This window comes from Lissotriton helveticus, chromosome 11 (genome assembly GCF_964261635.1).
Source record: "Lissotriton helveticus chromosome 11, aLisHel1.1, whole genome shotgun sequence".
NCBI lineage: Eukaryota > Metazoa > Chordata > Amphibia > Caudata > Salamandridae > Lissotriton > Lissotriton helveticus.
In genome coordinates, this window is record NC_136072.1 from 62,861,787 (window position 1) to 62,885,954 (window position 24,168).

The 24,168-nt window shown below is 45.3% G+C and overlaps 1 protein-coding gene across 1 annotated transcript in view; it reads right to left on the minus strand.

Annotated features, from left to right (window-relative positions):
• The window catches only part of LOC144791189 (cytochrome P450 2J6-like), a 175,707-nt gene extending 152,872 nt beyond the window's left edge, over positions 1-22,835 (minus strand). The window contains exon 1 of the mRNA XM_078665833.1: positions 21,639-22,835. Within this exon, the coding sequence (XP_078521959.1) occupies positions 21,639-21,809 (171 nt within the window). The 5' untranslated portion in view covers positions 21,810-22,835. The remainder of the gene's footprint in view (positions 1-21,638) is intronic.
• Positions 22,836-24,168: the final 1,333 nt, after the last annotated feature.

Here is a 24,168-nt window from a genome sequence, read left to right on the forward strand (position 1 = left end):
GTGAACTTACGTTTTGGACATGGACATAAGTTTTGTACTCGAGGGGCCCTCCCTGGTACAATTTCTCACATGAAAACAGCTACAGAAGTGGAGTACGTGTTACATGTGGGCTTTGTATGAACTGATAGGAGTAGGTAGGGTGTTCCACATACTCCAGCCTTCTTCTCTCTATGAGGCTCAGCCATAACCTCTTGTATGAACCAATAGGAGGATCCCTCACACATTTGCCAGCTGGTAAAAGGGCAGGTCCAAAGGTTTGGCAGAACTAACCTTTATTTATGGTTGTGTGGCCAGAGAAGCCTTCTCACTTTATCTCTTTTTGCTACTCACATTCAGGAGTGTTCTCACTCTTGACACATGTCTCGCACCCCATTCTCATCAAGCGGCTGCACAAGATTATCATCCAATGACCTGCTCTCCGCTGGATCTGATCCTTCTTATCAGATAGAACACAAGCTGTCAGTCTAGCACCTTACTTCTTCTTGGAAGCCCACAAATTCATCTGTAGAGTGCCTCAGAGTTTATCATCTCATTCTCTGCAACGTATACATGATCCCTCTGGCCAACATCATCCGCACAGGTGATATCAACATGCTCTCCTATGTAGACAACACACAACATATATATATATATATATATATATATATATATATATATATATCAGTCACTTGGCTCCCTTCCCCTTCGGTAGGCGCTGCTTTTCCTTGGTCGCGTTACCCCTGCGGATGAGCCAGCCGCTCACAAATTACAACATGTTTTCCCCGGTCGCCGGGGAGGGTGGGGTCGCAAAAAAACGGAGTTCAGTCGCTGGTTTTCTTTTAAGTTGCTTTATTCACAAATCCATGGGGGGTCAAAAAACAAAACAACCAACGCGTTTCTGCAGCTGCCTTGATCACGGTTCAACGAAACGCGTTGGTTGTTTTGTTTTTTGACCCCCCATGGATTTGTGAATAAAGCAACTTAAAAGAAAACCAGCGACTGAACTCCGTTTTTTTGCGACCCCACCCTCCCCGGCGAAAACATGTTGTAATATATATATATATATATATAATCCAAACAAACGATCCCGAACCTCCAACCAGTGGCGAACAGAGACCAGTGAATCCAGAAGTTAAGGCAAGATGTTTTATTTTCAAGCACCAATCTTCAAATGCATACAGCGGACTATAACATCGACATTTGTTCTTGTTCTTCCATCGATGTTTAGGTACACATATATAAAATATTTTTTTTTTATCAGAAAGATATACATTCACTGGATGATGTCATCAGTGATGTCATTTGAGATGTCATCAGTGATGTCATGAGTGATGTCACTGACTATGTCATGAGTGATGTAATATGTGACGTCATTAGCAGTGCTTTGCGGGCGCGCCAGTTATAGTGAGTACAACTAACTATAACGTGGGAATTTCAATGGTTTTGTATGAGTAAATTGTCCAGCTAACTATAACTGATATAAAACCTATGGTTTTTTCAATGAATTTGCTAGGTTTTTTAAATGCTAATTCCTAACTATAACGTATGTAAAACCTATGGTTTTTTCAGTGAATTTGCAAGGTTTTTTAAATGCTAATTCCTAACTATAACGTGTGTAAAACCTACGTTTTTTTAGTGAATTTCAAAGGTTTTATAACGTGTGTAAAAGCTATGTTTTTTTTGATAATTTTGCAAAGTTTTTTAAATGCTAACCCCTAAATAAAATATGTGTAAAATTCTTTATTTTTCATTATGAATTTAAATACAACATCAAAACACTGAAAGTAGTTTTTTTCTCCTTTCTTTATTGCCTTCCCTTAGTTCTTTAGATCCTTTAACTCACTCCCCTACTCTTAGTCCCCTTTTTTCAGTTACTCTTCAACTCCTCTTTTGTCACTCACCATACTTCCCTTTTCTCACTCTTTCACTCAGTCCCTTCCTTTCCTCAGTCATTTCAATCACTCATTTATGCACTACACTTTCATTCAAAAAAATGAACGACACAGTGTTTAAGAATATAACTCTTTTTAGAAAATTGAATGAGTTCTGAAAAGAACTGTTTTTTTTTCTTTTGTTGATTTATATTTTTAAATTTTTTTTTTATTTTGAGTTTTTTTTAAAAGAAAATTCAAGAACTGTAACAAGGAAACTGTTCAACTGGAACAAAATAAATGAAAAATAGAAAAAAAAATTATCTCCTTTCAGAGCATTTATGACTCTGAATCATGCGTTCAATTATATTCAGGCTCTGTTCTCCATGAACAATAATATCAAAACATTTGATGCACCGCATTTGCACATGTCCCAAATATGGCCTAACGTCCATTTCTGCTGTTGCTGGCGATGGAGGTGGAGCTGTAGATGTGGTGGCCACAGCTGGTGGAATCTGCTGGGCCACAGCTCTTGTGGCTGCTTGGGCATATTGCACAGGGTGCACATTTTTCACATGTCTTAACATCGTATGTATAGAAAAAGAGTATTTTTTAAGAGGGTTTCCCCTTGAAAGAACAGTACCACAAAGGGTACACGTTACTTTAGGAGCATTTACCTTTTTTTGATGCTCAGGAAAAGTAAAAAACTTCCAAATAAATGAAGATTTCCCTTTCTTAGCTGGCTGACGATATTCCATGTGGGAGTCAGAAGAAGAAGATGATGTTTCTTGTCTTTCTGCCATCCTGTTCTTTTTTCTGTCTCCAGCTCCACAAAGGGTGCTTCTTCCAAGAGAATAAAGCAAATAGTGAGGGAAATGGGTGGGGTTTTGAAGATTCTAGATCTGTAACTAATATTAACCAATGAAAAATCTTGTTTTTGAGTCACATGACTTGATTTTTTTGTTTTAATTCAATTTTGAGGTGCGCAACCGGGTGCACGCACCCCGCCTGACGTGCGCGCACCTCGCAACTTTTTTGAAAAAAAATAAAGGATTTTTTGGGCCTTGGGGGTCCTTAATGGACCCCCTGAGAATACCTAGAGGGTCAGGGAGTGTTTTCCAAGCCTCCTTCTCACATTTTGAAACTTTTATGTAAATCGAGTTGAACGCCATTTTGAGACTGGGTGCGCGACCGGGTGCGCGCACCTCGCTGTTTTTCAACAAAAAAAATGGTTTTTTGGCCCATCGAGATTCTTCTGGGACCCCTTGAGAAGGTCTAGGAGGTCAGGGTGTCTCTACCTTGCCTCCTTTTTACGTTTTGAAACTTTTATGAAAATCGGGCAGACCGCAATTTTAAAACGACGTGCGCGACCGGGTGCGCACACCACGTGCGCGCACCCGAGCGCGCAAGTCAAGTCATGTGACTCAAAAACAACACTTTTCATTTGTTCATAGTAGTTTCAGTTCTAGAATCTTCAAAAAACCCACACATTTCCCTCTTTATCCGTTTCATTCTCGTGGAAGAAGGACCCTCTCCAGCTTCTCAGAGAAATTATTGAAATGGCAGCCAGACAGGAATCATCGTCATCTGATTCTGATGGACAGTATCGACCTCCTCAACGGCGAGTAAAAGAATCTTTTATTTGGCAATTTTTTAAATATCCTGAAGGACTAAAGAAGGTGAATGCACCTAAAGTCACGTGCACAATTTGTGACACTGTCCTTTCTAGGGGAAACCCTTCAAAAAAATATTAATTTTCAATTCACACAATGATGAGACATGTGAGGCAAGTGCACCCTGCGCAGTTTGCGAAGGCATCCAGTAGAGCCCTGGCCACACAACTGCCACTAGCTGTGGCCAGCACTTCATCGGCACCACCTCCATCTCCTTCAACTGCTGAACTGGACCTGAGGCATTTTTTGAAGAAGGTGCACATGAGGTGCAACAAGTGCAACGAAATTCTTGTATATTCTGAACAAAGTCTTGTGCTTGTTGAAAAGCGCATCAATGAGCATGTGTGCACAAGAAAGAGATCATTTTTTTTTAAATTAAGGTTTTTGTTGTTCCTGTTGAACATTTTTGAAGTTCAGGATTTCAGTTTGCGTTTCAAAAAACCCCCCAAAAATCTAAAACTTTGTTAAAAAAAAAATACAAAATAAGAAAACCAAAAGAAAAAAAGTTCTTTTCAGAACTAACTCATTTTTCAAAAAAGAGCTCTATTTCTTATGCACTGTGTCATCTTTCTTTTGAATGAATGTGTAGTGTATAAATGGCTAGCTGAAACGAATGACAAAAATGGAGTAAGGGACTGAGCAAATGAGTGAGGTAAAGGAAGTATAGTGACGCATCTGTACCGTAAAGATGTCGCATTGCTAGAGTTGCGTCGCATGCGCGATGCAGCTCCTGCAATGCCCCTGGGGGGGCCCATTCAACTAATGCTGTGTCAAGCCTTATGCCTGCTTCAATCAGACGCAGGGTTTTGACATAGCATTGGCCTAAAAGTGATTGAGTGAAATCTTGTAGATTTCACTTAGCCACTTTTAGCAGGCGTTCCTGCGCAGGAACGCCCCCCCTGCACCATAATGCCTCCTTAAAGCACAGGGCTTTACAACGTGACGCATCTCCCAGATGCGTCACGTTGTAAATAACATGCACCATGGTGCATCTTTTGCACCGCCGCTGTGTCACAAAAGTGACCAACGGAGCCCCCTGGCACATTTGCAGAGGAGGAACTAATTCCCCTTGCATACTGGGGGTCCCTGGGGGCCAACTAGCCCACCAGGAACCTCCAGTATTTCCCAGGGGGCTGCATTGCAGAGAGGTGTAATGAGGCCACACCCTTTTTTACACCTCTCTGCAGCGCAGCCCACGGGCGCGTTTGCAGAGGGGGAACTAATTCCCTGGGTGGCAAATAGCCCACCAGGAGTCTCCAGGATGCGCCAGGGGGCTGCGTTGCTTTGCCTCGGAGGGCGGCGGTCCCCGGGACAGTGTGGGGGGGATTGGGCACCCCCTACACTTCTTTATCACTATGCCCCCACAATTTGGTCCCCCTGGGGGGTAATTTTTAAATAAACATACCGGGGTTTTAAAAAAAAACATTTTTGGCCTTGGGGGTACTTGTGGGATCCCATGAGCAGGCCTAGGGGGTCAGGGTGCTTCTACCCTATCCCCTTCTTGTGTTCTACAGATTTGTTTTTCTGCTTTCCTCAGTCTACCGAGCACAAGATGGCTGCCAACACTTCCTGGTTTGAAGTGTTGAAAGGCAATGAGCATGCAGCTTGTTCTCGAGAAGTTTTAGAACTCCAAACATTTTTTGGGAGGGGAATCATGGGGTGCGCGCACCGTGCGCGCACCCCGCGATTTTTCGATTTTTTTTTCCCGCTTTGGTGGTCCCTGTGAGACCCTCTGAGCAGGACTAGGGGGTCGGGGTGCTTCTACCCTGCCCCCTTTTTGAGTTCTACACTTTTTTTTCTGCTTTCTTGTGCCTCAGTCTACTGAGGCACAAGATGGCTGCCATCCATTTCTGTTTTGGAGTGTTGACAGACAGTGGCAGCCAATCAGCATGAAGCTCGTGCACGGCAAGGTGCGCGCACGGTGCGCGCTTATAGATATATAATTGATTTCAATTTTAATTTTCTCAGGAACTACTGGAGGGATTTACACTATTTAGCCAAAAGCGTGATCTGCGTACCAGACTCTACCATTTTGCCACGTTTGGTGTAATTCCGTTCAGCGGTTCGGCTGTAGCCGTGTCTAAAGGTCCTATGGAAATTAACATGGGGAAAACACGTTTTGGGACCCCCTTTTTTCTCGGCCCCCGCTTGACAAATCTACCCAAGACTTTCAGGGAAGGAGCGCAGCGGAGCTGGACAAAATTTTGGAAAATTACAAGCAAATTCCTCAACCGGCGCCAAAGTTATTCCCAATAGAATGTTGCGGATTTCCTATGTAACAAGGTCCTTACTATAGCTACCTACTGGCAACTGCCAGTAGGTAATATATATATATATATAGACACACTCCTGGTCACAATCCTTCCACGGAAAAAGCCAGAGTCGGAGCCCAATTATAGTACGGTGCAGTCAGTTTATTCAGCAGAGAAAACACCCAACGCGTTTCAAGATCCGCCGATCTCTTGCTCACGGGTAGAGCTCGCCGGTACCAACATTCATTTAAAGTCAAAAACTTTTTTACTAGTATCACACGTGATCATAGACATAAAGAAAATAACCAAGTTACTGCTATGTCTGCAAGGTGAAAACAATGTTTCCAAATAAACATTTGTATCGACTTTCAAGTACAGAAAATGTTCAGAAAAGGAAGCCACAATCCATAATAAAAACTAACATTGCAGTTTTGTTGATAGTGTTACAATTTAAACAAGAGCGCAATTAAAGTGCTTTGTTTGTATATTGTTAAATCACGCCCATTTTGTCACAGGATGATTTTGTGTTAAATTTGTGTTAAATTCACTCGTGAGAAAGGGAAGGCAATTCCCGAAACGCGTCGAGTAAGGCTGTGATTAAATCCGGAATTTGAAAACTAATGGTGGCCTGGACTCCGTTCTTGTGAATCGTGAACGAGTGTGTTGGTATGTGAAGGGATTGGCGATCCCGTCCTTGGCCCGCCGCTGCAAGAGGCCACTACAGCTTGGCGCCAAAACTTATGCTGGAATATATATATATATATATATATATTTCACCAAACAATCCCCTTGCAGAGGAAAGATCAGCCGCACACCACAACGAAGCTTACATTCCTTTTATTATGAGACAGACGGCAGTCCTGACATGTTTCGTTCAGCCTTGAACTTTTTCAAAGGTACGCCTCTCACATAGCACAGGGATGATTGGAAACACCTGCAATGTCTCTTTTACACATTTGATCGCCCCCTAATGGGCATCCATGGTAGGTTGCAAGGTCTTCTGGTACTTGCGGTTTCCATCATGTTTATTCCTATTTTTTTACCCTCCATTGGGTGATTGTAAGATGTGCTGAATGTAAGGTCCGTTGCGCCCCAGACCTAAACCATTTTCAAGTTTGTCCGGGAACCCTGCCAAAGACGGTCTTCAGCGTCACCTGTCTGCCCTTGTTCGCTTGTGCGGTCAACAAAGAAGGCTCAGTTCGGGCAGGCAATGGCGCGCTTACGGGAGGTGCGTTGCTGCGATGGAGCCACATCGTCGAATATTTCACCAAACAATCCCCTTGCAGAGGAAAGATCAGCCGCACACCACAACAAAGCTTACATTCCTTTTATTATGAGACAGACGGCAGTCCTGACATGTTTCGTTCAGCCTTGAACTTTTTCAAAGGTACGCCTCTCACATAGCACAGGGATGATTGGAAACACCTGCAATGTCTCTTTTACACATTTGATCGCCCCCTAATGGGCGTCCATGGTAGGTTGCAAGGTCTTCTGGTACTTGCGGTTTCCATCATGTTTATTCCTATTTTTTTTACCCTCCATTGGGTGATTGTAAGATGTGCTGAATGTAAGGTCCGTTGCGCCCCAGACCTAAACCATTTTCAAGTTTGTCCGGGAACCCTGCCAAAGACGGTCTTCGGCGTCACCTGTCTGCCCCTGTTCGCTTGCGCGGTCAACAAAGAAGGCTCAGTTCGGGCAGGCAATGGCGCGCTCACGGGAGGTGCGTTGCTGCGATGGAGCCACATCGTCGAATATTTCACCAAACAATCCCCTTGCAGAGGAAAGATCAGCCGCACACCACAACGAAGCTTACATTCCTTTTATTATGAGACAGACGGCAGTCCTGACATGTTTCGTTCAGCCTTGAACTTTTTCAAAGGTACGCCTCTCACATAGCACAGGAATGATTGGAAACACCTGCAATGTCTCTTTTACACATTTGATCGCCCCCTAATGGGCGTCCATGGTAGGTTGCAAGGTCTTCTGGTACTTGCGGTTTCCATCATGTTTATTCCTTTTTTTTTTTCCCTCCATTGGGTGATTGTAAGATGTGCTGAATGTAAGGTCCGTTGCGCCCCAGACCTAAACCATTTTCAAGTTTGTCCGGGAACCCTGCCTAAGACGGTCTTCGGCGTCACCTGTCTGCCCTTGTTCGCTTGCGCGGTCAACAAAGAAGGCTCAGTTCGGGCAGGCAATGGCGCGCTTACGGGAGGTGAGTTGCTGCAATGGAGCCATATGTATATATATGTGTATATATATATATATGTATATGTATATATATATATATATATATATATATATATATATATATATATATAGTGTTTCAAATGCACCATAGGACCTCCTTATAACATAAAAATGGAAATGAGGCCTTACCATATACTCTGCTGCAGAAGGGGTTTTGCATATTTGCTATAATTGCTGGAATCAATACCAAGATTTTTCAGAAGCCTTATGACAGATGTCACAGGCAAGGACTCCACTGTAAAACATGTTCCAGCTCCAGTACAATTTACCATCTGCCACTTTTATGAGCAGTTCGGTATCTTGGCTGCAGTCTGATAAACACATATCGAAGGACTAAGTCATGGTTGTGATATTTACCAATAATTTCTGTTAGAGAGAAACGCAAACAATTGTAAAGAGTATGTTATTTTGGTAATTCACAGCATGTTGAAAGCATGTCTACTATTACCTTAAAACATAGCCCCCTTCTCATGTCCTTTAAAGCTCGGTTAGTCGTCAAATTTTGTCATCCTGGAAAGTGGGGCAGGGTTCTAATGGCAAGCACTGGACTAACTAGAACTGTGTTTGAGCACACTAAAAATGAAGTACTGAACCTGTAACCTATTCAGTTAAGGGAAACATGTAGTGAGTTCTGCAGTTCTTGGGATCACCTGATCGGATCCTCACCTGGATACCTGATTCTGGTTTTCTCCAACCCTCTGAAGAATTCATCAGCAGAGAGATTTCTTTTGCCCCTTTGGCCTTTTACACCAGAGAAGGTTGCAACTTCTTGGGGAAACTTGCATTCCATATATTGCAGTGTGCGGTGACGTTGTAGCTTCTGTCAACAGAAGCCCTTACCTTGGGTGAAGGAAGTCTCAGTTCTGGATTGATGGTAATGCTCAGTCCAGAACAGGTTGCAATGCCAAACACTTTCAACAGTTTCGGGCATGGATCCTGCTGTTGACTTGGCCACTGTCCTCCTGCAACAAACCCTGCAATTGGACTAATTGAGGTTCAAGACTGCTATACTTTATCAAGCTATTTATTCAAGGTCTAATCAGCCCCTTCAAATCAAAGGGGTATATTTACAACAAAGTAACGCAGCACGGTGCAGCAAGTAATTTTGCTGCGCCGTGCTGCGTTAGTTTGGAAAGCACAGAGATGCGACATATTTACAAGAATATGTCACATCTCTGTGCTTCCCCTGCACTGGCGCACAAACTGCAGCCATGCGCCGGCGCAGGCATCCTTGCACCATGGTGCAAGGATGCCTGCGTCGTGGGGAGATTGTTTTTGTGCAGGAAGGTGGCTGTTTCCTCTTTCAATGTGTGCTGTAGAATGCAGCACACATTGAAAGAGGAAAAACCGAGGAGATATGAACACATTTCTCTTCGTTGCGCCTCGCTACGCCACCTCTAGGGTGGCGTAGCATTCACACGCATCTCCAGATTTATGATTTCTTGTAAATCTGGAGATGTGTCTTGTTCCATGGGTGTTGCGTGGGAACACCCACAGCAACACCCATGGAACGCCCCTTCCACGCACAGTGTTGCGTGTGAAGGGGCCATATTTATGAGGAAAGGAAAAGTCACGCAGGGTGGCGTTTCCTCTCCTTGTAAACATGGAGGAGCCCCCTGCGCCACCAATACGTCACGAAAAGTGACGTAGTGGTGGTGCAGTGGGCTTGTAAATCTGCCCAAAAGTATTCTGGAGATCCTATGAGGTTAAAGTATGTTTTGGATGACCTGGTGGTTTATTTTGCCTTTTGACCTGGACAATTGTCCTCTCAGCAATCCAAAGTGGGATATTTGATTGGTTCCTTGACTGATGCAGCTCTTGCCTGGGCAACTCCTTATTTATCGTTGAAAATCCTTGCCCAAATTATTATGCCAAGTGTTTTTGCCGAAGTTTGAGAAGATGTTTGAGAGACCAGATTGTACAACAATACGGCGCATTCCTGTGTTTTCCCTTGCGCAGGTGCTAAATTTAGCTGCAAAGAGCTAATGCAGGCCCCCTTGCACCATAGTGCCAATTGATTGAAGGTGTCCCTTCCTGCACATAAAAAAGCATTGTGCAGCACACACAGATGTAGCAAATCGTCATTATTTAATGATTTTTTATGTGCAGGAAAAGACACCTTAATGCATATAAACTATCATTAATTGCTTTTTGCTTTTTCTATGTGTGCTACAGAATGCAGTACACATAAAAAATAACAAAAACTAGGAGAAATAAAAGCATTTCTCCTCGTGCGCCATTCTAACACATGTTCATGCATGGGGTTAGTGTTTGGTGCTGCCGCAGATTTACAACTCTTTGTAAATCTGGGCAGCCTCAAAAAGCAATGGGTGATGCGGTGGATCACCCACAGCAACACCCATTGCACGACCCTTTCATGCAGATAACTTTGTGAAAAGGTAGCATATTTACAGAGACAGAGCGGCATTAAGCTACAAAAAGTGGCTTAACGCCACTTTGTAAATATGGAACAGGGCATTGTGCCACAGGAATGTCATTAAACGTGACGTTGCTGTGGCGCAATGCCCTTGTAAATATGACCCCAGGTTCGGCACCAGAGCAGCGGAAAGTTCCAGCAGGATAATTCAGAGTGAGCCTCTTGGACAAATACAAAGGTACAGTCTGATAAAAGACTTTATGGGCCACAAAGAGGCCTTTAACCTGTATCTTCTCTTTAATCTGCAGCCATTAAAGCTTTTTTTTTTTTTTTTAAAACCTTTATTATACAGAAGGCGCTCACAGATACGGGCCTACAACCCACCGGGCCGGCCACCACAATAAAGAGACATACGAGGCAATACAGGAGAGACAACAGGATTTCTAAATAGCTCATATGAAAGGCAAAGGCAACAAGTCTTTAAGTCGCCATCACGGACAGGATAAAAATAGGTTAATTTTATAATAGAAAAAAGGGTGTCACAGGATAATGACAATCTGTAAAGTCCAGAGGGCCGTGGTGGGCCGTGAGCAAGCCGAAGTCTCGAATACAGGAAAAGACCAAAAGAACAGTACATTTTGGCAAAGGCAGAACGTGAGTCCCACATCAGAACAATCACAATCGCTGCTCATCACCCACCCACCACTACCAGAGCACATAATAATAAAACAGCGAAAAATACGCTTACAAAACTAAAAGCCCTCCGTTACAACAACCCAAGGGAGGAAAAGAAAATGGGGGGGGGGAAAGGGAAAACAAAGGGAAGAAGAGGACATCAAAAAAGGGGAGGGGGAAAGTGAGGGCGCAGCGTCAGTGCACGCCCCCCACGGCTAACAAAGCACCCAACACTAATTCGGCACATGGAACCAGTGGCAACAGGAGAAATAAATGCGTAGTAGACCGTGACAGGAGACATACCAAAAGGCCCATGCCCGCACAAACACCCCGGGGGGCTACGTGCCGACACCGCGCCACGAAATTAGGGGATACATAAGAGCCATAGAACCAAAAAGAGGAACAGGGAAAGATACAATAAACAGACCCCCCCACCACCCCGCACAGCCCACCCTGCACCCCTGCAGAAGGCTATGGCCTACCCCCCAGCAGCGTGCCTGTCGCCCTAATTAGAACCCGAAATATAGAGAAATATAAGAAAGAAAGAATCACTTAGATTAAAAAGGGGGGGAAGGGAAAACAGGGAAAAACAGCGGGAGAGGAGCCACATAATCAAAACCCCTTCGGCTCCCACCCCCCCGCCCGAAAATACTCAGAGCCCACGGGAAGATAATAAACAAACGGATAAGCTCCAGGAACGTAAAGACGTATCAAACATAATCATACAATAATGAACGGATCATCCAAACCATACCACAAAATAACAGTCCACAGAGGTAAGATCAGCTCAACCCTGTCCTCGTTTTTCACAAACTGTAGTCGTCCAACGCACCAGGAACCAGATCACATGGAACCGGAGGTGAATAACAGGGAGTCGAATCAAAAATACACTCAAGTTATAGCGATCGCGACCCGGATGATCCAGAAAGTACAATAACCACTTCAGGCAAAGCAGGCAAAGTTCCGATGAGAATACGGAGAAAGCCGGTCCAGCGGCGCCGTCACAGGATCTTCGTTTGGCCATGTGAGGCAAAAGAGGAAAAAGAGAACCATCGAGGTCGGTCCAGACGGGATCCAGCCGGGGAACCTCCGGAATAGAAGGAGGCACAGGACGAAGAAGGGCAGCGGACTCCCGTACATCCACACCAACAGCAGCCTCCAGGGCCACGACCCCAAGGAAAGTTCCAGCAGCACACAACAGAGATGAAGCCGCACAAACCGAGGGGGGTCCGGCAGGCCCAACAAAGGGACCCCTCTCCAGGATAGCGGTCGGTGCGGTCATGGGTGCCCCCCAGGAGCGCAGGGCGGCGAGGATGTCGCCAAGCGTAGGCTCACCTTTACAGTATTCAGCAAACGTGCCGCGCTGCGGACCCGCATCGCCGGTCCCCGCAAGGCCGAGAGTCACGGGGCCGGCCGCCATCTTAGAAGCCCGGCGGGGCCGCTGCGAACACCGACCCCCGCCCGGATATCAGCGGGGCAAAACAGGATACCGGCAACCACCAGCGGAGGTGCCACCAGGGCAGGAAGGGGAGCCACCAGAAGAAGGCGATGCGCTGGCACCCCACACGCCGCCGGCACCGTTCTCCGAGTCCGGGCGGAGGAACTCAAAATGGCCGGGCCGGAGAACAAAGGGGAGACGAGCCAGATGTACGGTTAACCCCGTCCATGGAAGTCAGCTCCCCAACACCAGGCCGCAGGACCGCCGGGCCAGGACCGGGAGGCCGCAATCGGTCTATTAGCACATCGGCCCCTCCGACCGACTCCACACCACCACCAAGGGCCGGCCACTGCGCCCCGTCCAGCCCGGGCGCCGCCAAGGAGTGCCAGGCCCGGCCGCTCCGGAGGCCCCGAAGCAGACAGGGGCGTAACTCAGGATCCGTGACACCCAGGAATCACCGGAGCAAACGGTAAGTGCCTGTGAGTTATCGTCGTTCCACTGCACATCGTGGAATACTTCCCGGGGCAGGATAAAGTACAGGATATTTGTTGCAGACAGGAGAGTGAACGGAGCCGAGCTAAAACGCGGCCATCTCGGACGCGAGCTTGGCTCCTCCCCCATTAAAGCTTTTTAAGAGGATTCTGAATATGTGACCCTCTGGGGACTTTCATTTTGTACCAGCTAAAGTCTCTTCGGCTGGGAGTTGACGTAACCTGAAAGTCAAGCAAACACCAAATTCTTATGAAGTTACGGGAGTAATGAAATGAGACTGTTTTGGCTAAATTTTTAGGACCTAAAACAGGTCTTTTTTAAGAGTGGCTTCACTGCACACATCTTGAACAAGGAGGGAATATAACCAGATTCTAAAGTTTTGCTAAAACTCTGAATATAAGTATTTTGAATTACAACAATTGTTATTTCATCCAACCACATGGGCAATCAGGGGACACCTAGGCTCACACTGTATTTTAAATCTTTCAAAAAGATTCCCCCTGTCAGAGGCCAAATTTGATCTAAATCAGAGGTGAGGTGTGTAATCTGCCTAAATAGATTAATAGCACTGAGTATGGGAATGTTTTTCTTTAAAAACCTCTGAGTAAATTCTTGAGATTTTATTGTCAAAAAATAAAAATGATACTTGTGTTTCACAAAACTCATGAGAAGAGCAAACTACAGATTTGCCCACTTACGAAAGTAGATGCTTCAAGCACCTTTAAAATATTTTTGGGAAACAAACTTTATTGGGTTTTCTTTTCGCTGTTTACCATACAATAAAACAATTAAATTGTGCATGACTCCGTGTACATCACATTGTTTCTGTGCCGTATAAGGCCTGCCTCCAGTATGTTATTTAGCCATTCTCGTTATCATCTCAGGAATTCCCACTAACATGTATTTCTGTGCATTAAATTCTCCCTTCAGGCTGTACAGCACATGCATCAGAATATTCCTGACAAATGAAAACCCAATAACCCCACCCTCCTCCCTGCTAACACCCGCCCCCCTCCCGACACTGACTATGTAACTTATAAATCTATTGAACGACTCCTGTTAGTTGGATTGTACTGTGTCTAATGTCAGATCCCACCGCTTCATCTAGTACCTACAGGGGTTGACACGCACATTAGTGTGTGATTGCAGTTACTATTGAGTGTTTGGAACGCCTGAAGCAGCATCCACATTGATGTTTCTATATGCTTCCACCATTGTGTCCCAGTCCAAGGAGATTGGCTGCTTCCTGACACCACGGGCTTCCTCTCTACGCAGCGCCGTGCTTCCGGCTCCCGCCCATCGAAGCCTTTCAGTTTGCCACATACCTTGGGTTGGGGGCTCTGGCTGGCTTCCGTCGCATGGTGATGGCCCTTTTTGCAACTATATGCGGCAGGTCTAGAAAGCAAAGTTGAACCTTTTGTGTCTTCGTCAGTTTGCAAATACCGAATATACATTCTCGAGCCGCGTTCCCCATGGGCAGGCGTGTTATGTCCCCTAGCACTCGTGTAACCTCCCTCCACACGTCCACACCATATGAAGGAGATCTGCTTCAGGCAATTTGCATCGGGGGCAGTAGTGTGCCGTTTCCAGGTACATTCTAATCAGCCTTTGCGGCGTCAACTAAGCTCTGTGTAGAAACATACATAGGATAAACTTGAATTTGGCATTGTGCGGTATTTTTCATGGGTATTCCAATATGTCCCCAATTCTCTGTCCCTCAAGTCCCATCCCATATCTGCCGTCCACTGTGCTCGCATAGCATCCAGCGGGATTTGGGCATTTGTCCGTATCCTGAGGTATAGCCATTTAATAAGGTGACTGCCGCGTCCCATGTAATACAGACATTTAACATGCTCATTTGTCTGGGGTTCCTCCCGCTGTGGGGCCCATTGTCGTTTAATTTAGTGCAGTAGTGCGGCGTGTGTCATGTAGAGTGTGGTCGGAGCTCCTGTGGCTCATATGAAAGTGTTGTGGTCCATAAGTGTCCTGCTCCCAAACAAATTATCAATGGTGTCCACGCCTACGTCCGTCCAGGGTCCAAGTACCCTTCGTGTTAGTGTGCCGCTTGCCAATGGTATTCCCACCAATGGAATATTCGCAGCATATCTACTGCCTTTAGAGGTGTATCGCTGCACCCTCCCCCAGCACTGCAGTGCCATCTGAAGGAGGCCCGGCAGCGCCTGGTGTGGCCTACCGTGGGGCAGTAGGAAATCATGGAGTGGGGAAGGACCACCATCTTGGACAAAGCCACACGTCCTATAGCCGATGTTAGATCTAGGGGTCATCAGTTGGCAATGCTATTCACCTTTGTCCAAATAGGGACCCTTACTTCTAAGTCAGGATACACACCTTAATAACCCCTGCTCACCCCCTTGGTAGCTTGGCACGAGCAGACAGGCTTATCTCAGAGGCAGTGTGTTAAGCATTTGTGATATATACACAGTAATACGGTGAAAACACTACAGATGGGCACAACACAGGTTTTATAAAAATAAGTATTCTTTATATAGACTTAAACACAAGACCACAAACGAAAAAAATCCACAATACTACACTTAAGGTTACTTAAAAGATGATTAAAGTCTCTTAGTTCAAGTTGTTGGTAAATGCGACAAAGTTCTCAACAAAGTACCTGGATGCATAACGCAAAGTGAACAAAAGGCTCGCAAAAGGGGAGATGCGTCGGTTCCGTGACCCTGGGGAACGGTTGCGTCCTTCCTCAATGCTTGCGCAGAGTAGGGGACTCGTCGTGAGCCTTACCGGTGCGGAGGTGATGCGTAGATTCTCAGCCTGCGGGCCCGTTGCGGTGCACAAGATGGCGCTTTGATGCAATGCGACGATCCAGTTGCGATCCGAGAAGATGGCGCCCTTGATGCGGCGATGCGATGACAATGCGATGATGCCCTGGCATCCTTGCTACGACTCTGTACTTTGGAGCCGCAACAGGCCATGCATGTCGCGGTTTCTCCGGTGATGCGATGGCGACTCTCCCGATGGCGTCACGCTTCTCCGGTAATGCGACAGGGCAGCTTCGATGAACACACGCTTCCAGGGAGATGCGGCGAAGGCTCGCTTCTCCGTCATTGCGATGATTTCAGCTGCGGCGGCGACACGCTTCTTCTCGATGCGTCGCGCTTCCAGCTCCCAGTGGCACGCAAGTGTCTGGAGTCAGAATTCCCAGCAAGGAAATTCAGGAGGGAGCTGGAGGTGAAGTCTTTTGTCCCTGAGACTTCAGTAGGAGGCAAGCACAGTTCAAGCCCTTGGAGAATATTCTGTAGATGAAAGTCCTTACAAGTTCCTTCTCCTTTCCCTTGGCAATGAAGCAACCACTGCAGGCCAACCCAGCAAACAGCACATTAGCAGAGGGGCAATACAACTCCTGCAGCCTCCTTGGCGGTTCTCCTTGGCAGAATGGTTTCTTGTCCAGAAGTGATCTCATTTCTTGGGATCAGTGTCCCAATATTTATACCCAAAAACCTTTGTTCTCTGAAGGCAGAGAGGCCTCTGCCTAGTACCAAACCAGTTCCTGAGCACTTTGTGTACATGACTCCTTCCGTCTATTCACTGTGCAGGGCAGAGACATCAGCCGCCCCACAGGAGGTGGAGCCAGCACAGGGGAGGGAAGGCACAGCTCTGGAGCACTTTGTTGACATGATTCTTTCTCTACTTTCACAGTGCAGGGCAGACACATCAGACAAGCCACAGGGGGTGGAGCCAGCATTGTAGAAGGAAGGCCCAGCCCTATTCAGGTCCCAGGTGCAACTCCTCCCTCCCATCTAGATGCAGATCTCTCTATTCACCACTGGGCTGCCCCAGCCTGTCTCCTGGAATCCCCCAGCCCTGTCACTCACAAACCCAGACAAGGAATACACACCCAGCAGAGGCAGGCCTGGATAGTTAGGCAAGAATATACCTACTTTCTATTAAGTGGTATTTTCAAACACAGAATATTAAAACCGACTTTACTAAAAGATGTATTTTATTATTCTGAGTTCAGGCATACTAAATTCTACCATGTACCCTGAGTCAGTAAGGATTATAAGAATGTAATAATCTAACTGCCCATTCTGGCCTATGAGAAGAGGTAGGCTTCAATAGTGAAAAACAAAAATGGCTGTAATTCACCATTAGAACATGCTACACACATCCGAGCATGTTCTACCTTATACTCACAATGCACCCTGCCCTTGGGCCTATCATAGGGGTGTCTAATATGAAGCAAAGGGAAGTTTTGGGGCCTGGCAAGTGGGTGCACTTGGCCAAGTCGACATGGCAGTGCTAGACTGCACACAGCCCTTGCAATGGCAGGCCTGAGACACGTTTTAAGAGCTGCTTCTGTGGGTGGCACAACCAATGCTGCAAGCCCACCAGCAGCATTTGATTTACAAGCCCTGGGCACACGTGGTGCACTGTACTAGGGGCTGACAGATAAATCAAATAACCCAATCATGGAATCCAATTAGTACATTCATTTAACATAGGGAGCACTTGCACTGTGGCACTGATTAGCAGTGGCACACTGCCCAAAGCATAAAACCAGCAAAAACATATCAAAACAGAGGAGGCAATCCGTCAAAAATGGAAGGGAGAATCACGCCAATTATGCCAGGTCTAACAGCCGATATTGGTAACATGCTCCAGAAAGCTACTTGCGAGCGTATGCCCCGAATGGCCTCGCCCAGGTTGCCCTCCAACATGTCCGCCTGCAAACGGGTCACATTAATGCCCAAATATTTGAAGGTCTGTGGGGCCACCGGCAACTGGAGGTCTCCGAAAGCAATATAGTACTGGGTGTGTTTGGTCGTGAAAGAAAAAGGCATTGGATTTTGATTCATTGATGGATAAGCCTGATATCATTTTTTATACACTGCAAAACCCATAGTGTGATATCCCAGGTGCTGCATTCAAGGACATCGATAGTTTACCGATCTCATCATTATGGGCTGGTAGAAGAAGTAGGGTTAGATTGGATATTTTGAAAATGAACACAGAAGATGTAGACCTTCACCCTCCAGATTTAGAATTATATTATCTGGCGGCACAGCTGCAGCATGTTGCTAAATGGTGTGAAAAGGCAGTTGGTGGGGAAAAAGATTGATACAGAGACATTGGGGGAGGAGAACTTGCTATTAAATTTTGATTAGGGGGCGTGTCCCAAGTACTGCCCTTACATTATACAACATATGGCTTATGCATGGGAAGTAGAGGTGGAACAGAGTGCTGTGGGGTCCACTTTTCTCCAGATCTTGAGATATTACACGGTTGCAGTCGTTCAGTAATATTAGCAAAGATATGACCATAGCACTCTGGAGGTAAGGTGGGTGTCATACTCTAGGAGACCAATATACAAGTGACATATTTGTCACCTTTACAACGACACAAGCTCTATTTGGGGTTCACCGGAGACAGCTCCAACATTATGTAAAATTAACAATTGTTGCACAGTGAACGAGAGGGAGTGCCCCTGTTGGCTCTCTGGGCCATCGCGCGGAAGTCGATAGAACAGGGGGTAATTTATTCTGCTGCTTCGTGGACTTCCGCGCGGCTTTCGATCTTGTGGGCAGGGAGCAGTTATGGTCAACCTTGGAAGGATACAATCTACACGGAGACCTTTTGGCCATTATAAAAGCCTTACACACTGAAAACTGGGCCCATATAATCTTGGATGAGGAGGGTGGTTTGTCTGGGAGGATCCAGATTGGAAATGGCTTAAGGCAGGGGTGCGTACTTGCCCCACTGCTTTTTTCTCTGTTTTTGGCCGATCTACCAGCAAAACTAAGAGAGGTTAAAGGGGCTAGTCCAAAATTGGGAGGTAAGCATGTCTCCTGCCTATTATATGCAGATGACTTAGTGATTATGGACCTGACGCAGATAGGTCTCCAGAGGAAATTAAACATGTTCAACGAATATTGTCGGAATAAAAAGTTAACCGTGAACATGGATAAGACCAACATTTTATGCTTCGGAAGGAGTAAAACTAGATTCCCTTGGTGTCTGGGTACAAATCTACTCGAGAGGGTGAATGAATACAGATACCTAGGAATCTGGTTTATGAGTAACCTTTAATGGTATACCCATCTGGAGGCTCTTAAAATGAGGGCATCTGCCTCTGTGAAGGGGCTAAAAAGATTCAATAGCGTCTATGGAGAAAACTCAGATAGGCCGGTTATAAAAGCCTACTTAGCAATGGTCCCCCCCACCCCAATTCCTGTATGGGGCAGAAGTGCTTTATTTAAGTGGGAAAAAAGGGTGGCATAAAGAGGAGGGAAATATTTTTTTAAACTTGTTCTCATTGCCTAAATCCTCTGTGGTACAGGCTGCAAGACTTGAGATGGGAACTACTTCCTGGGCAGTAACTGCCTGTATGGCACTAATTCGCTTTTGGCAGCGCCTAGGGTCTGGAGAGCACCTAAAAATTTCCCAGTGGTGCAAAAGCGAAATTGTTGATAGTGAACTGTCCTGGGCGAAAGAAACAAGAGCCGCACTAAGTGAAGCTTATGGAGTGTTGGGTTTAAAACTATCCCCGCAACTGGGTCATCCAGGTATAGCTAAGAATGAACTGAGGACACTGGGTGCTGTGATGTCCCACACATATGACAGAGAGTATCTCCGCGGAAAGTTTTGGTTACGCATATGACCCTGGCTTGGGAACTTAACCAACAGTATCCCTATTTAGATAGATTGCCAAGCTTCCATTTAAGACGTGAGGTACTAAAAGTGCGAATGGGGATAAACCCCTACTATGGGAATAATGGAGTTAAACATTTTATGCTGAATAATAATGGTACCTGTACTTGTGCGTTAGGTACTCATTGTGATATTGTACATATTTTTTTAGATTGTATGATGTTTTTAGATCTACGAAAAGAGATTTTATGCCCGATATTTAAAAAATACAGGATCAGAAATAGGTTGCAAGCTGCTAGCCTTATAGTTGAAATGACAAATCTAGATATTGCTTGTGCTATGGGGAAATTTATGAGCAAAGTCAAGGCGTTCCTTAAATGTACAGAGTAAATATCGTATCCTGCGCATTTGGGGCAGGATGAGTCTGTGCATGTAAAGGTTAACGATATGGCATGGAACCTCTTGGAAAGGATTTGATGCTGATGGAAAATTACCTGACTTAATCACCCATAGGGGGACATTTGTATATAGTATGAAGGAAAGTGCTATTCTATGTGATGTACATATGCCACGTTTTTTAACACCATCAATGCTACAGGGATTAATCCTCCATGCTGAGGCTTGATCAATCCCATTGTTCATGACGAGCTCAGCTCGTCAGGAGCACACAAGCAGTGTACTGCATGACGAGCTGAGCTCGTCATGAGCATGGAAGGGGTTAATATGATCTTGCTTATGTTTTTATAGAAATTTTATGTATAGGGTATACTTTTAAGGTTGTAATTAACCAAATAAAGTTTTCTTACTGACTGAGTGCCCCATATACTATATCAACACTGGATGTATTGCTGTAGCAGAGTCGTAGACTAATTACTCACACACGGGAAACAGCCTTTACAACAAGGTTTTAACCACGTTGTGACTTTAACACACATTTTTAAGCATGCATGTTTTTACAATGTGTATGTTTTTACGAATGACTTTACCACGCATTTAAGGCAAGTTGGGGGTTGTTTTTAAATGAAAAAACAATGAGTGGTAATGGCATCCGTTGTAAAAACATACACTTTGTAAAAGATGCGTGGTTAAAAAATGTGGTTAAGGCTTGCGACCTATTTCCCTGCCTTGTTCCGTCATACAACCCTTACACACATAGAGCCCTGAAAGGGGATGGACGAGAGTGCAATGAAACCATGTCATCAATGGGATGTGGACATGGAAGAGCTGCTGGTGAACACAGAATTTGAAACATGTGTACTGGTTCTGGGTGCATGGCAATGCCTGGTTCAAACTGACCCATTACAATCCTTCCACCGCCTTTCATGAACCCCTCAAAAATGTATCCTGATAGATCTCCTATGTCCCCAAGGTTCAAGGAATGCGAGGTCACGTTTGCACACTTGATATGGCTATGTGCGAAGGTTGCGGACTACTGACTTTGAATGTCCCATAGACTAAAGATAATAACAAAATACGGCCATACATGTAACAGTCACATATTACATACTGGGAATCATACCAAAAGCCATAGAAATGAGAAGGCAACATAGATTTGCTCCAATGGTGTTGCCATTAGCTAAAAGACGCATAGCCACCCGCTGGATCCGACAAGAGGGGCCAACGGTAGCATCATGGGTGAGGGACCGATCAGGGTGGTCCCTAGTAGATGAACTTAGGACGAGGGACTTAGAACGGACGCTAAGGTAATGGAAGACTTGCTGATGTGGTCCATGATGATGCACTAGGAGGTGGGGAAGATGGAAGAGGGCAGCAGGTGCACCCAATGAGTAGTGAATAAGAGCAATAGAGATCTGACAGTTGGGAATGATTAATTATGTGTTTCAGTAGGAATAACTAGTGGATATATAGTGTGATGCATAAGGCTTTGGCATAGTAGTGTAACATGTCATTTGAGGATTGCAGAGGAAGATGTGCGTGAGTGAGTATGTCGACACACACTTTAACAGAAGAAAATTACATTCTCGTTTAATAGTCTTAAAGACATACCTGTAGGAGGGTGTTGTAATAAAGGTTAAAATTTGTCGCCAGCAGGTTTCCAAAGAAGGGGACAGGAGTTGGCCCTGGCGGAAGCCGTCTCCGTATCCATTGCTGTCTCAGAAACTGTGCAATGAGGACGCAGGCCAGCAGGGCAGCTAGGATCTCAAAGACCAGCAGCATCACGTCCTCCAAGGCAATCTCTCCCTCTCTGGGTATTTTCTTCCCTCTTTCTCCCTATTCTCTCACTTTCTCGGTTTCCTCCCTTTGGCTCTCTTCGACTACTCTTCTCTCTCTTACTCTGTACCTCTGCGTCCCATCACCCTCTCCCGCCTCTATCTTCTGCAGTCAAGCCCATCCCTCCTTGTGTCTTGCCTCCTCTTGTTCTTTCAGATATATGAATTTATTTTAAATGCTTCCGCCTCTTCTCTCTCGATTCTTGCTGGACTCGGTTCACTCTGAGAGTGCCCGGGCTCTCCCTGCCTTGCTCTGACAGCCAGACTTCTGGATCTGAAAAGGATTAGATGAGTTACCAATTTAAACCTCCAGGGATCTTTATGCTTGTGACCGGGACAAATCCCTTACAGAGTGTACCAACACGAGATTATTTATTACATTGTGCAAATATATACACAAAGCACTGCAGGACATTGTTCCTAAACCCTGAGTAAGGATGTGCCTGCTGGTGTTTGCCTTTTGGTACATAAGTGCACTGACTGCTCTTCTATGTACTGAAAATTTTAGACTCTGCTGTGCCTGAAGACCTTTGACCAGCTCAGATGAGTGTAGTCTATGAACGTTGGTCACTCTACTATCAATTCACCAAAATGCCAAGGGAAGCAGAAGTGGCATCACACGCCATTTGACGTTTACTTTTACTCACACACACCATGCTTACACAGTGCTTTAAGTGGGATGGGAAAGGTGGGGTCTCATAAGGAGCGTGGCCATGAAATGTTGCTAGTGCTTTAAAGGGGCTGTTGTGTAGTTCCTAAGATTCCCCGGGACCTTCATGGTTTGAATGACCTAAACTGAGGGCTTGATGTCCCAACCGCTTGCGGTCACCCCCACAGGATATGTCAGCCGTTAGACCAGCTAGCTCTACAGTGCCCCTACCACGCCCCTGTATTGAACAGTGTTGTAGGTAGTTTCTGGCAACCACTGAACATGACAACCCTGATTCCTCAGGGATCGAGGAAAACAGTACACTACTTTTCGCTTAGTCACTTGTGCTTACTTATTATCAGAAAATACACAGGATGGCGATTAGGACGATTCAATAGGTTTTTATTGGTCCAGGGTCAGTCTTGTGTAAAACATATTTGCTGCGACAATCAGAAGGCAGAAGCATAAAAAAGAAATCGCAAGTACTAATATGGTAAACATTAGATATATTTCTACCATAGTGCAAAAAAGATGACCATATACAGCTCAGATACAACAGTAGCATTTGTATACTCCTATAAGGCACGCCCCACGTAATTTTCCTAAATGCACCTAGCCTACATTTGTAGGTGTAGCATGTATAGGTATATATGTTTATAGCCAAGAATCCCCCAGGGAAGAACCAACCGCCTCATCTGATGGTAGAGAATGAAGGACCACGTCTCTGCTCCGAGGAGGACACCCCGCAAGGGATGTCAAAATGCTGTGGGTCGAAGATTCAGCATGCAGGACCCCGTGTCAACGTGGAAGGAATTCTCCTCTAAATTGCAGGGGGGATTTAAGGGTCTTATATACTAGTTTGGTCACTTCAGGGTTTCTTCTAGAATCAGTATGTTTTGAAAACAATCATAAATATTTTGGAAAGAATAGTGAATGTTTTCTAAAACAATGCGATCATGCACAGCGGGCTGTTGGCCAAGGATGAAAAAAGTGCTGAAGCTTATACAGAATAATTAAGCATTGCCTGAGGGCAAGTTTATGTATGTCAGGTACCGGGATTATAATAGAGTACTAAGAGCCTGGTGTCGTAGAGACAGGAGCAAGCAACTAAGTAAAAGGTCACCCGTTTCATAACCATTATTGTCGTGTGGATGGGACAATGTATGTCCCATCCTCCTCCATGTAGTCGCCCTCCATTTTATCAGCAGGGTAATATGCCTACCACGTTCCTACGGTCTCGGGATAGAAAATAAGTAGCATCAAATGAAGCGTGTTCCCGGTGTGACACTGCTGTTAGGGAGAAAATTCGCTTTTGTGCGATCGGTCAACAATTATACAACCAACAAGCAATATGAAAACAAGAATATAGAAACACTCATATTTTTGGTGCCGGAGCAAGAAAGAAAGGAGAAGTTACTAGGGGAGTGGTCCAATATGAGGACAAGAGAGAGACTGTTTATTGGTAGAAGTGATTGGATTGTATTTCCTTTCCTGGGTGTTATGGGAAAGGTAGTTTTTGTGATATATGTTGTGCTGGAGCATGGAGATAAAAGTAAGTAACGCATAATTCTTACCTCCGGTCCTGACATAGAATAAGGTCTGAGATTCGAAGATTGAGAAGTGGAGAAAAAGGGCGTACATGTCTAACAGAATGAAC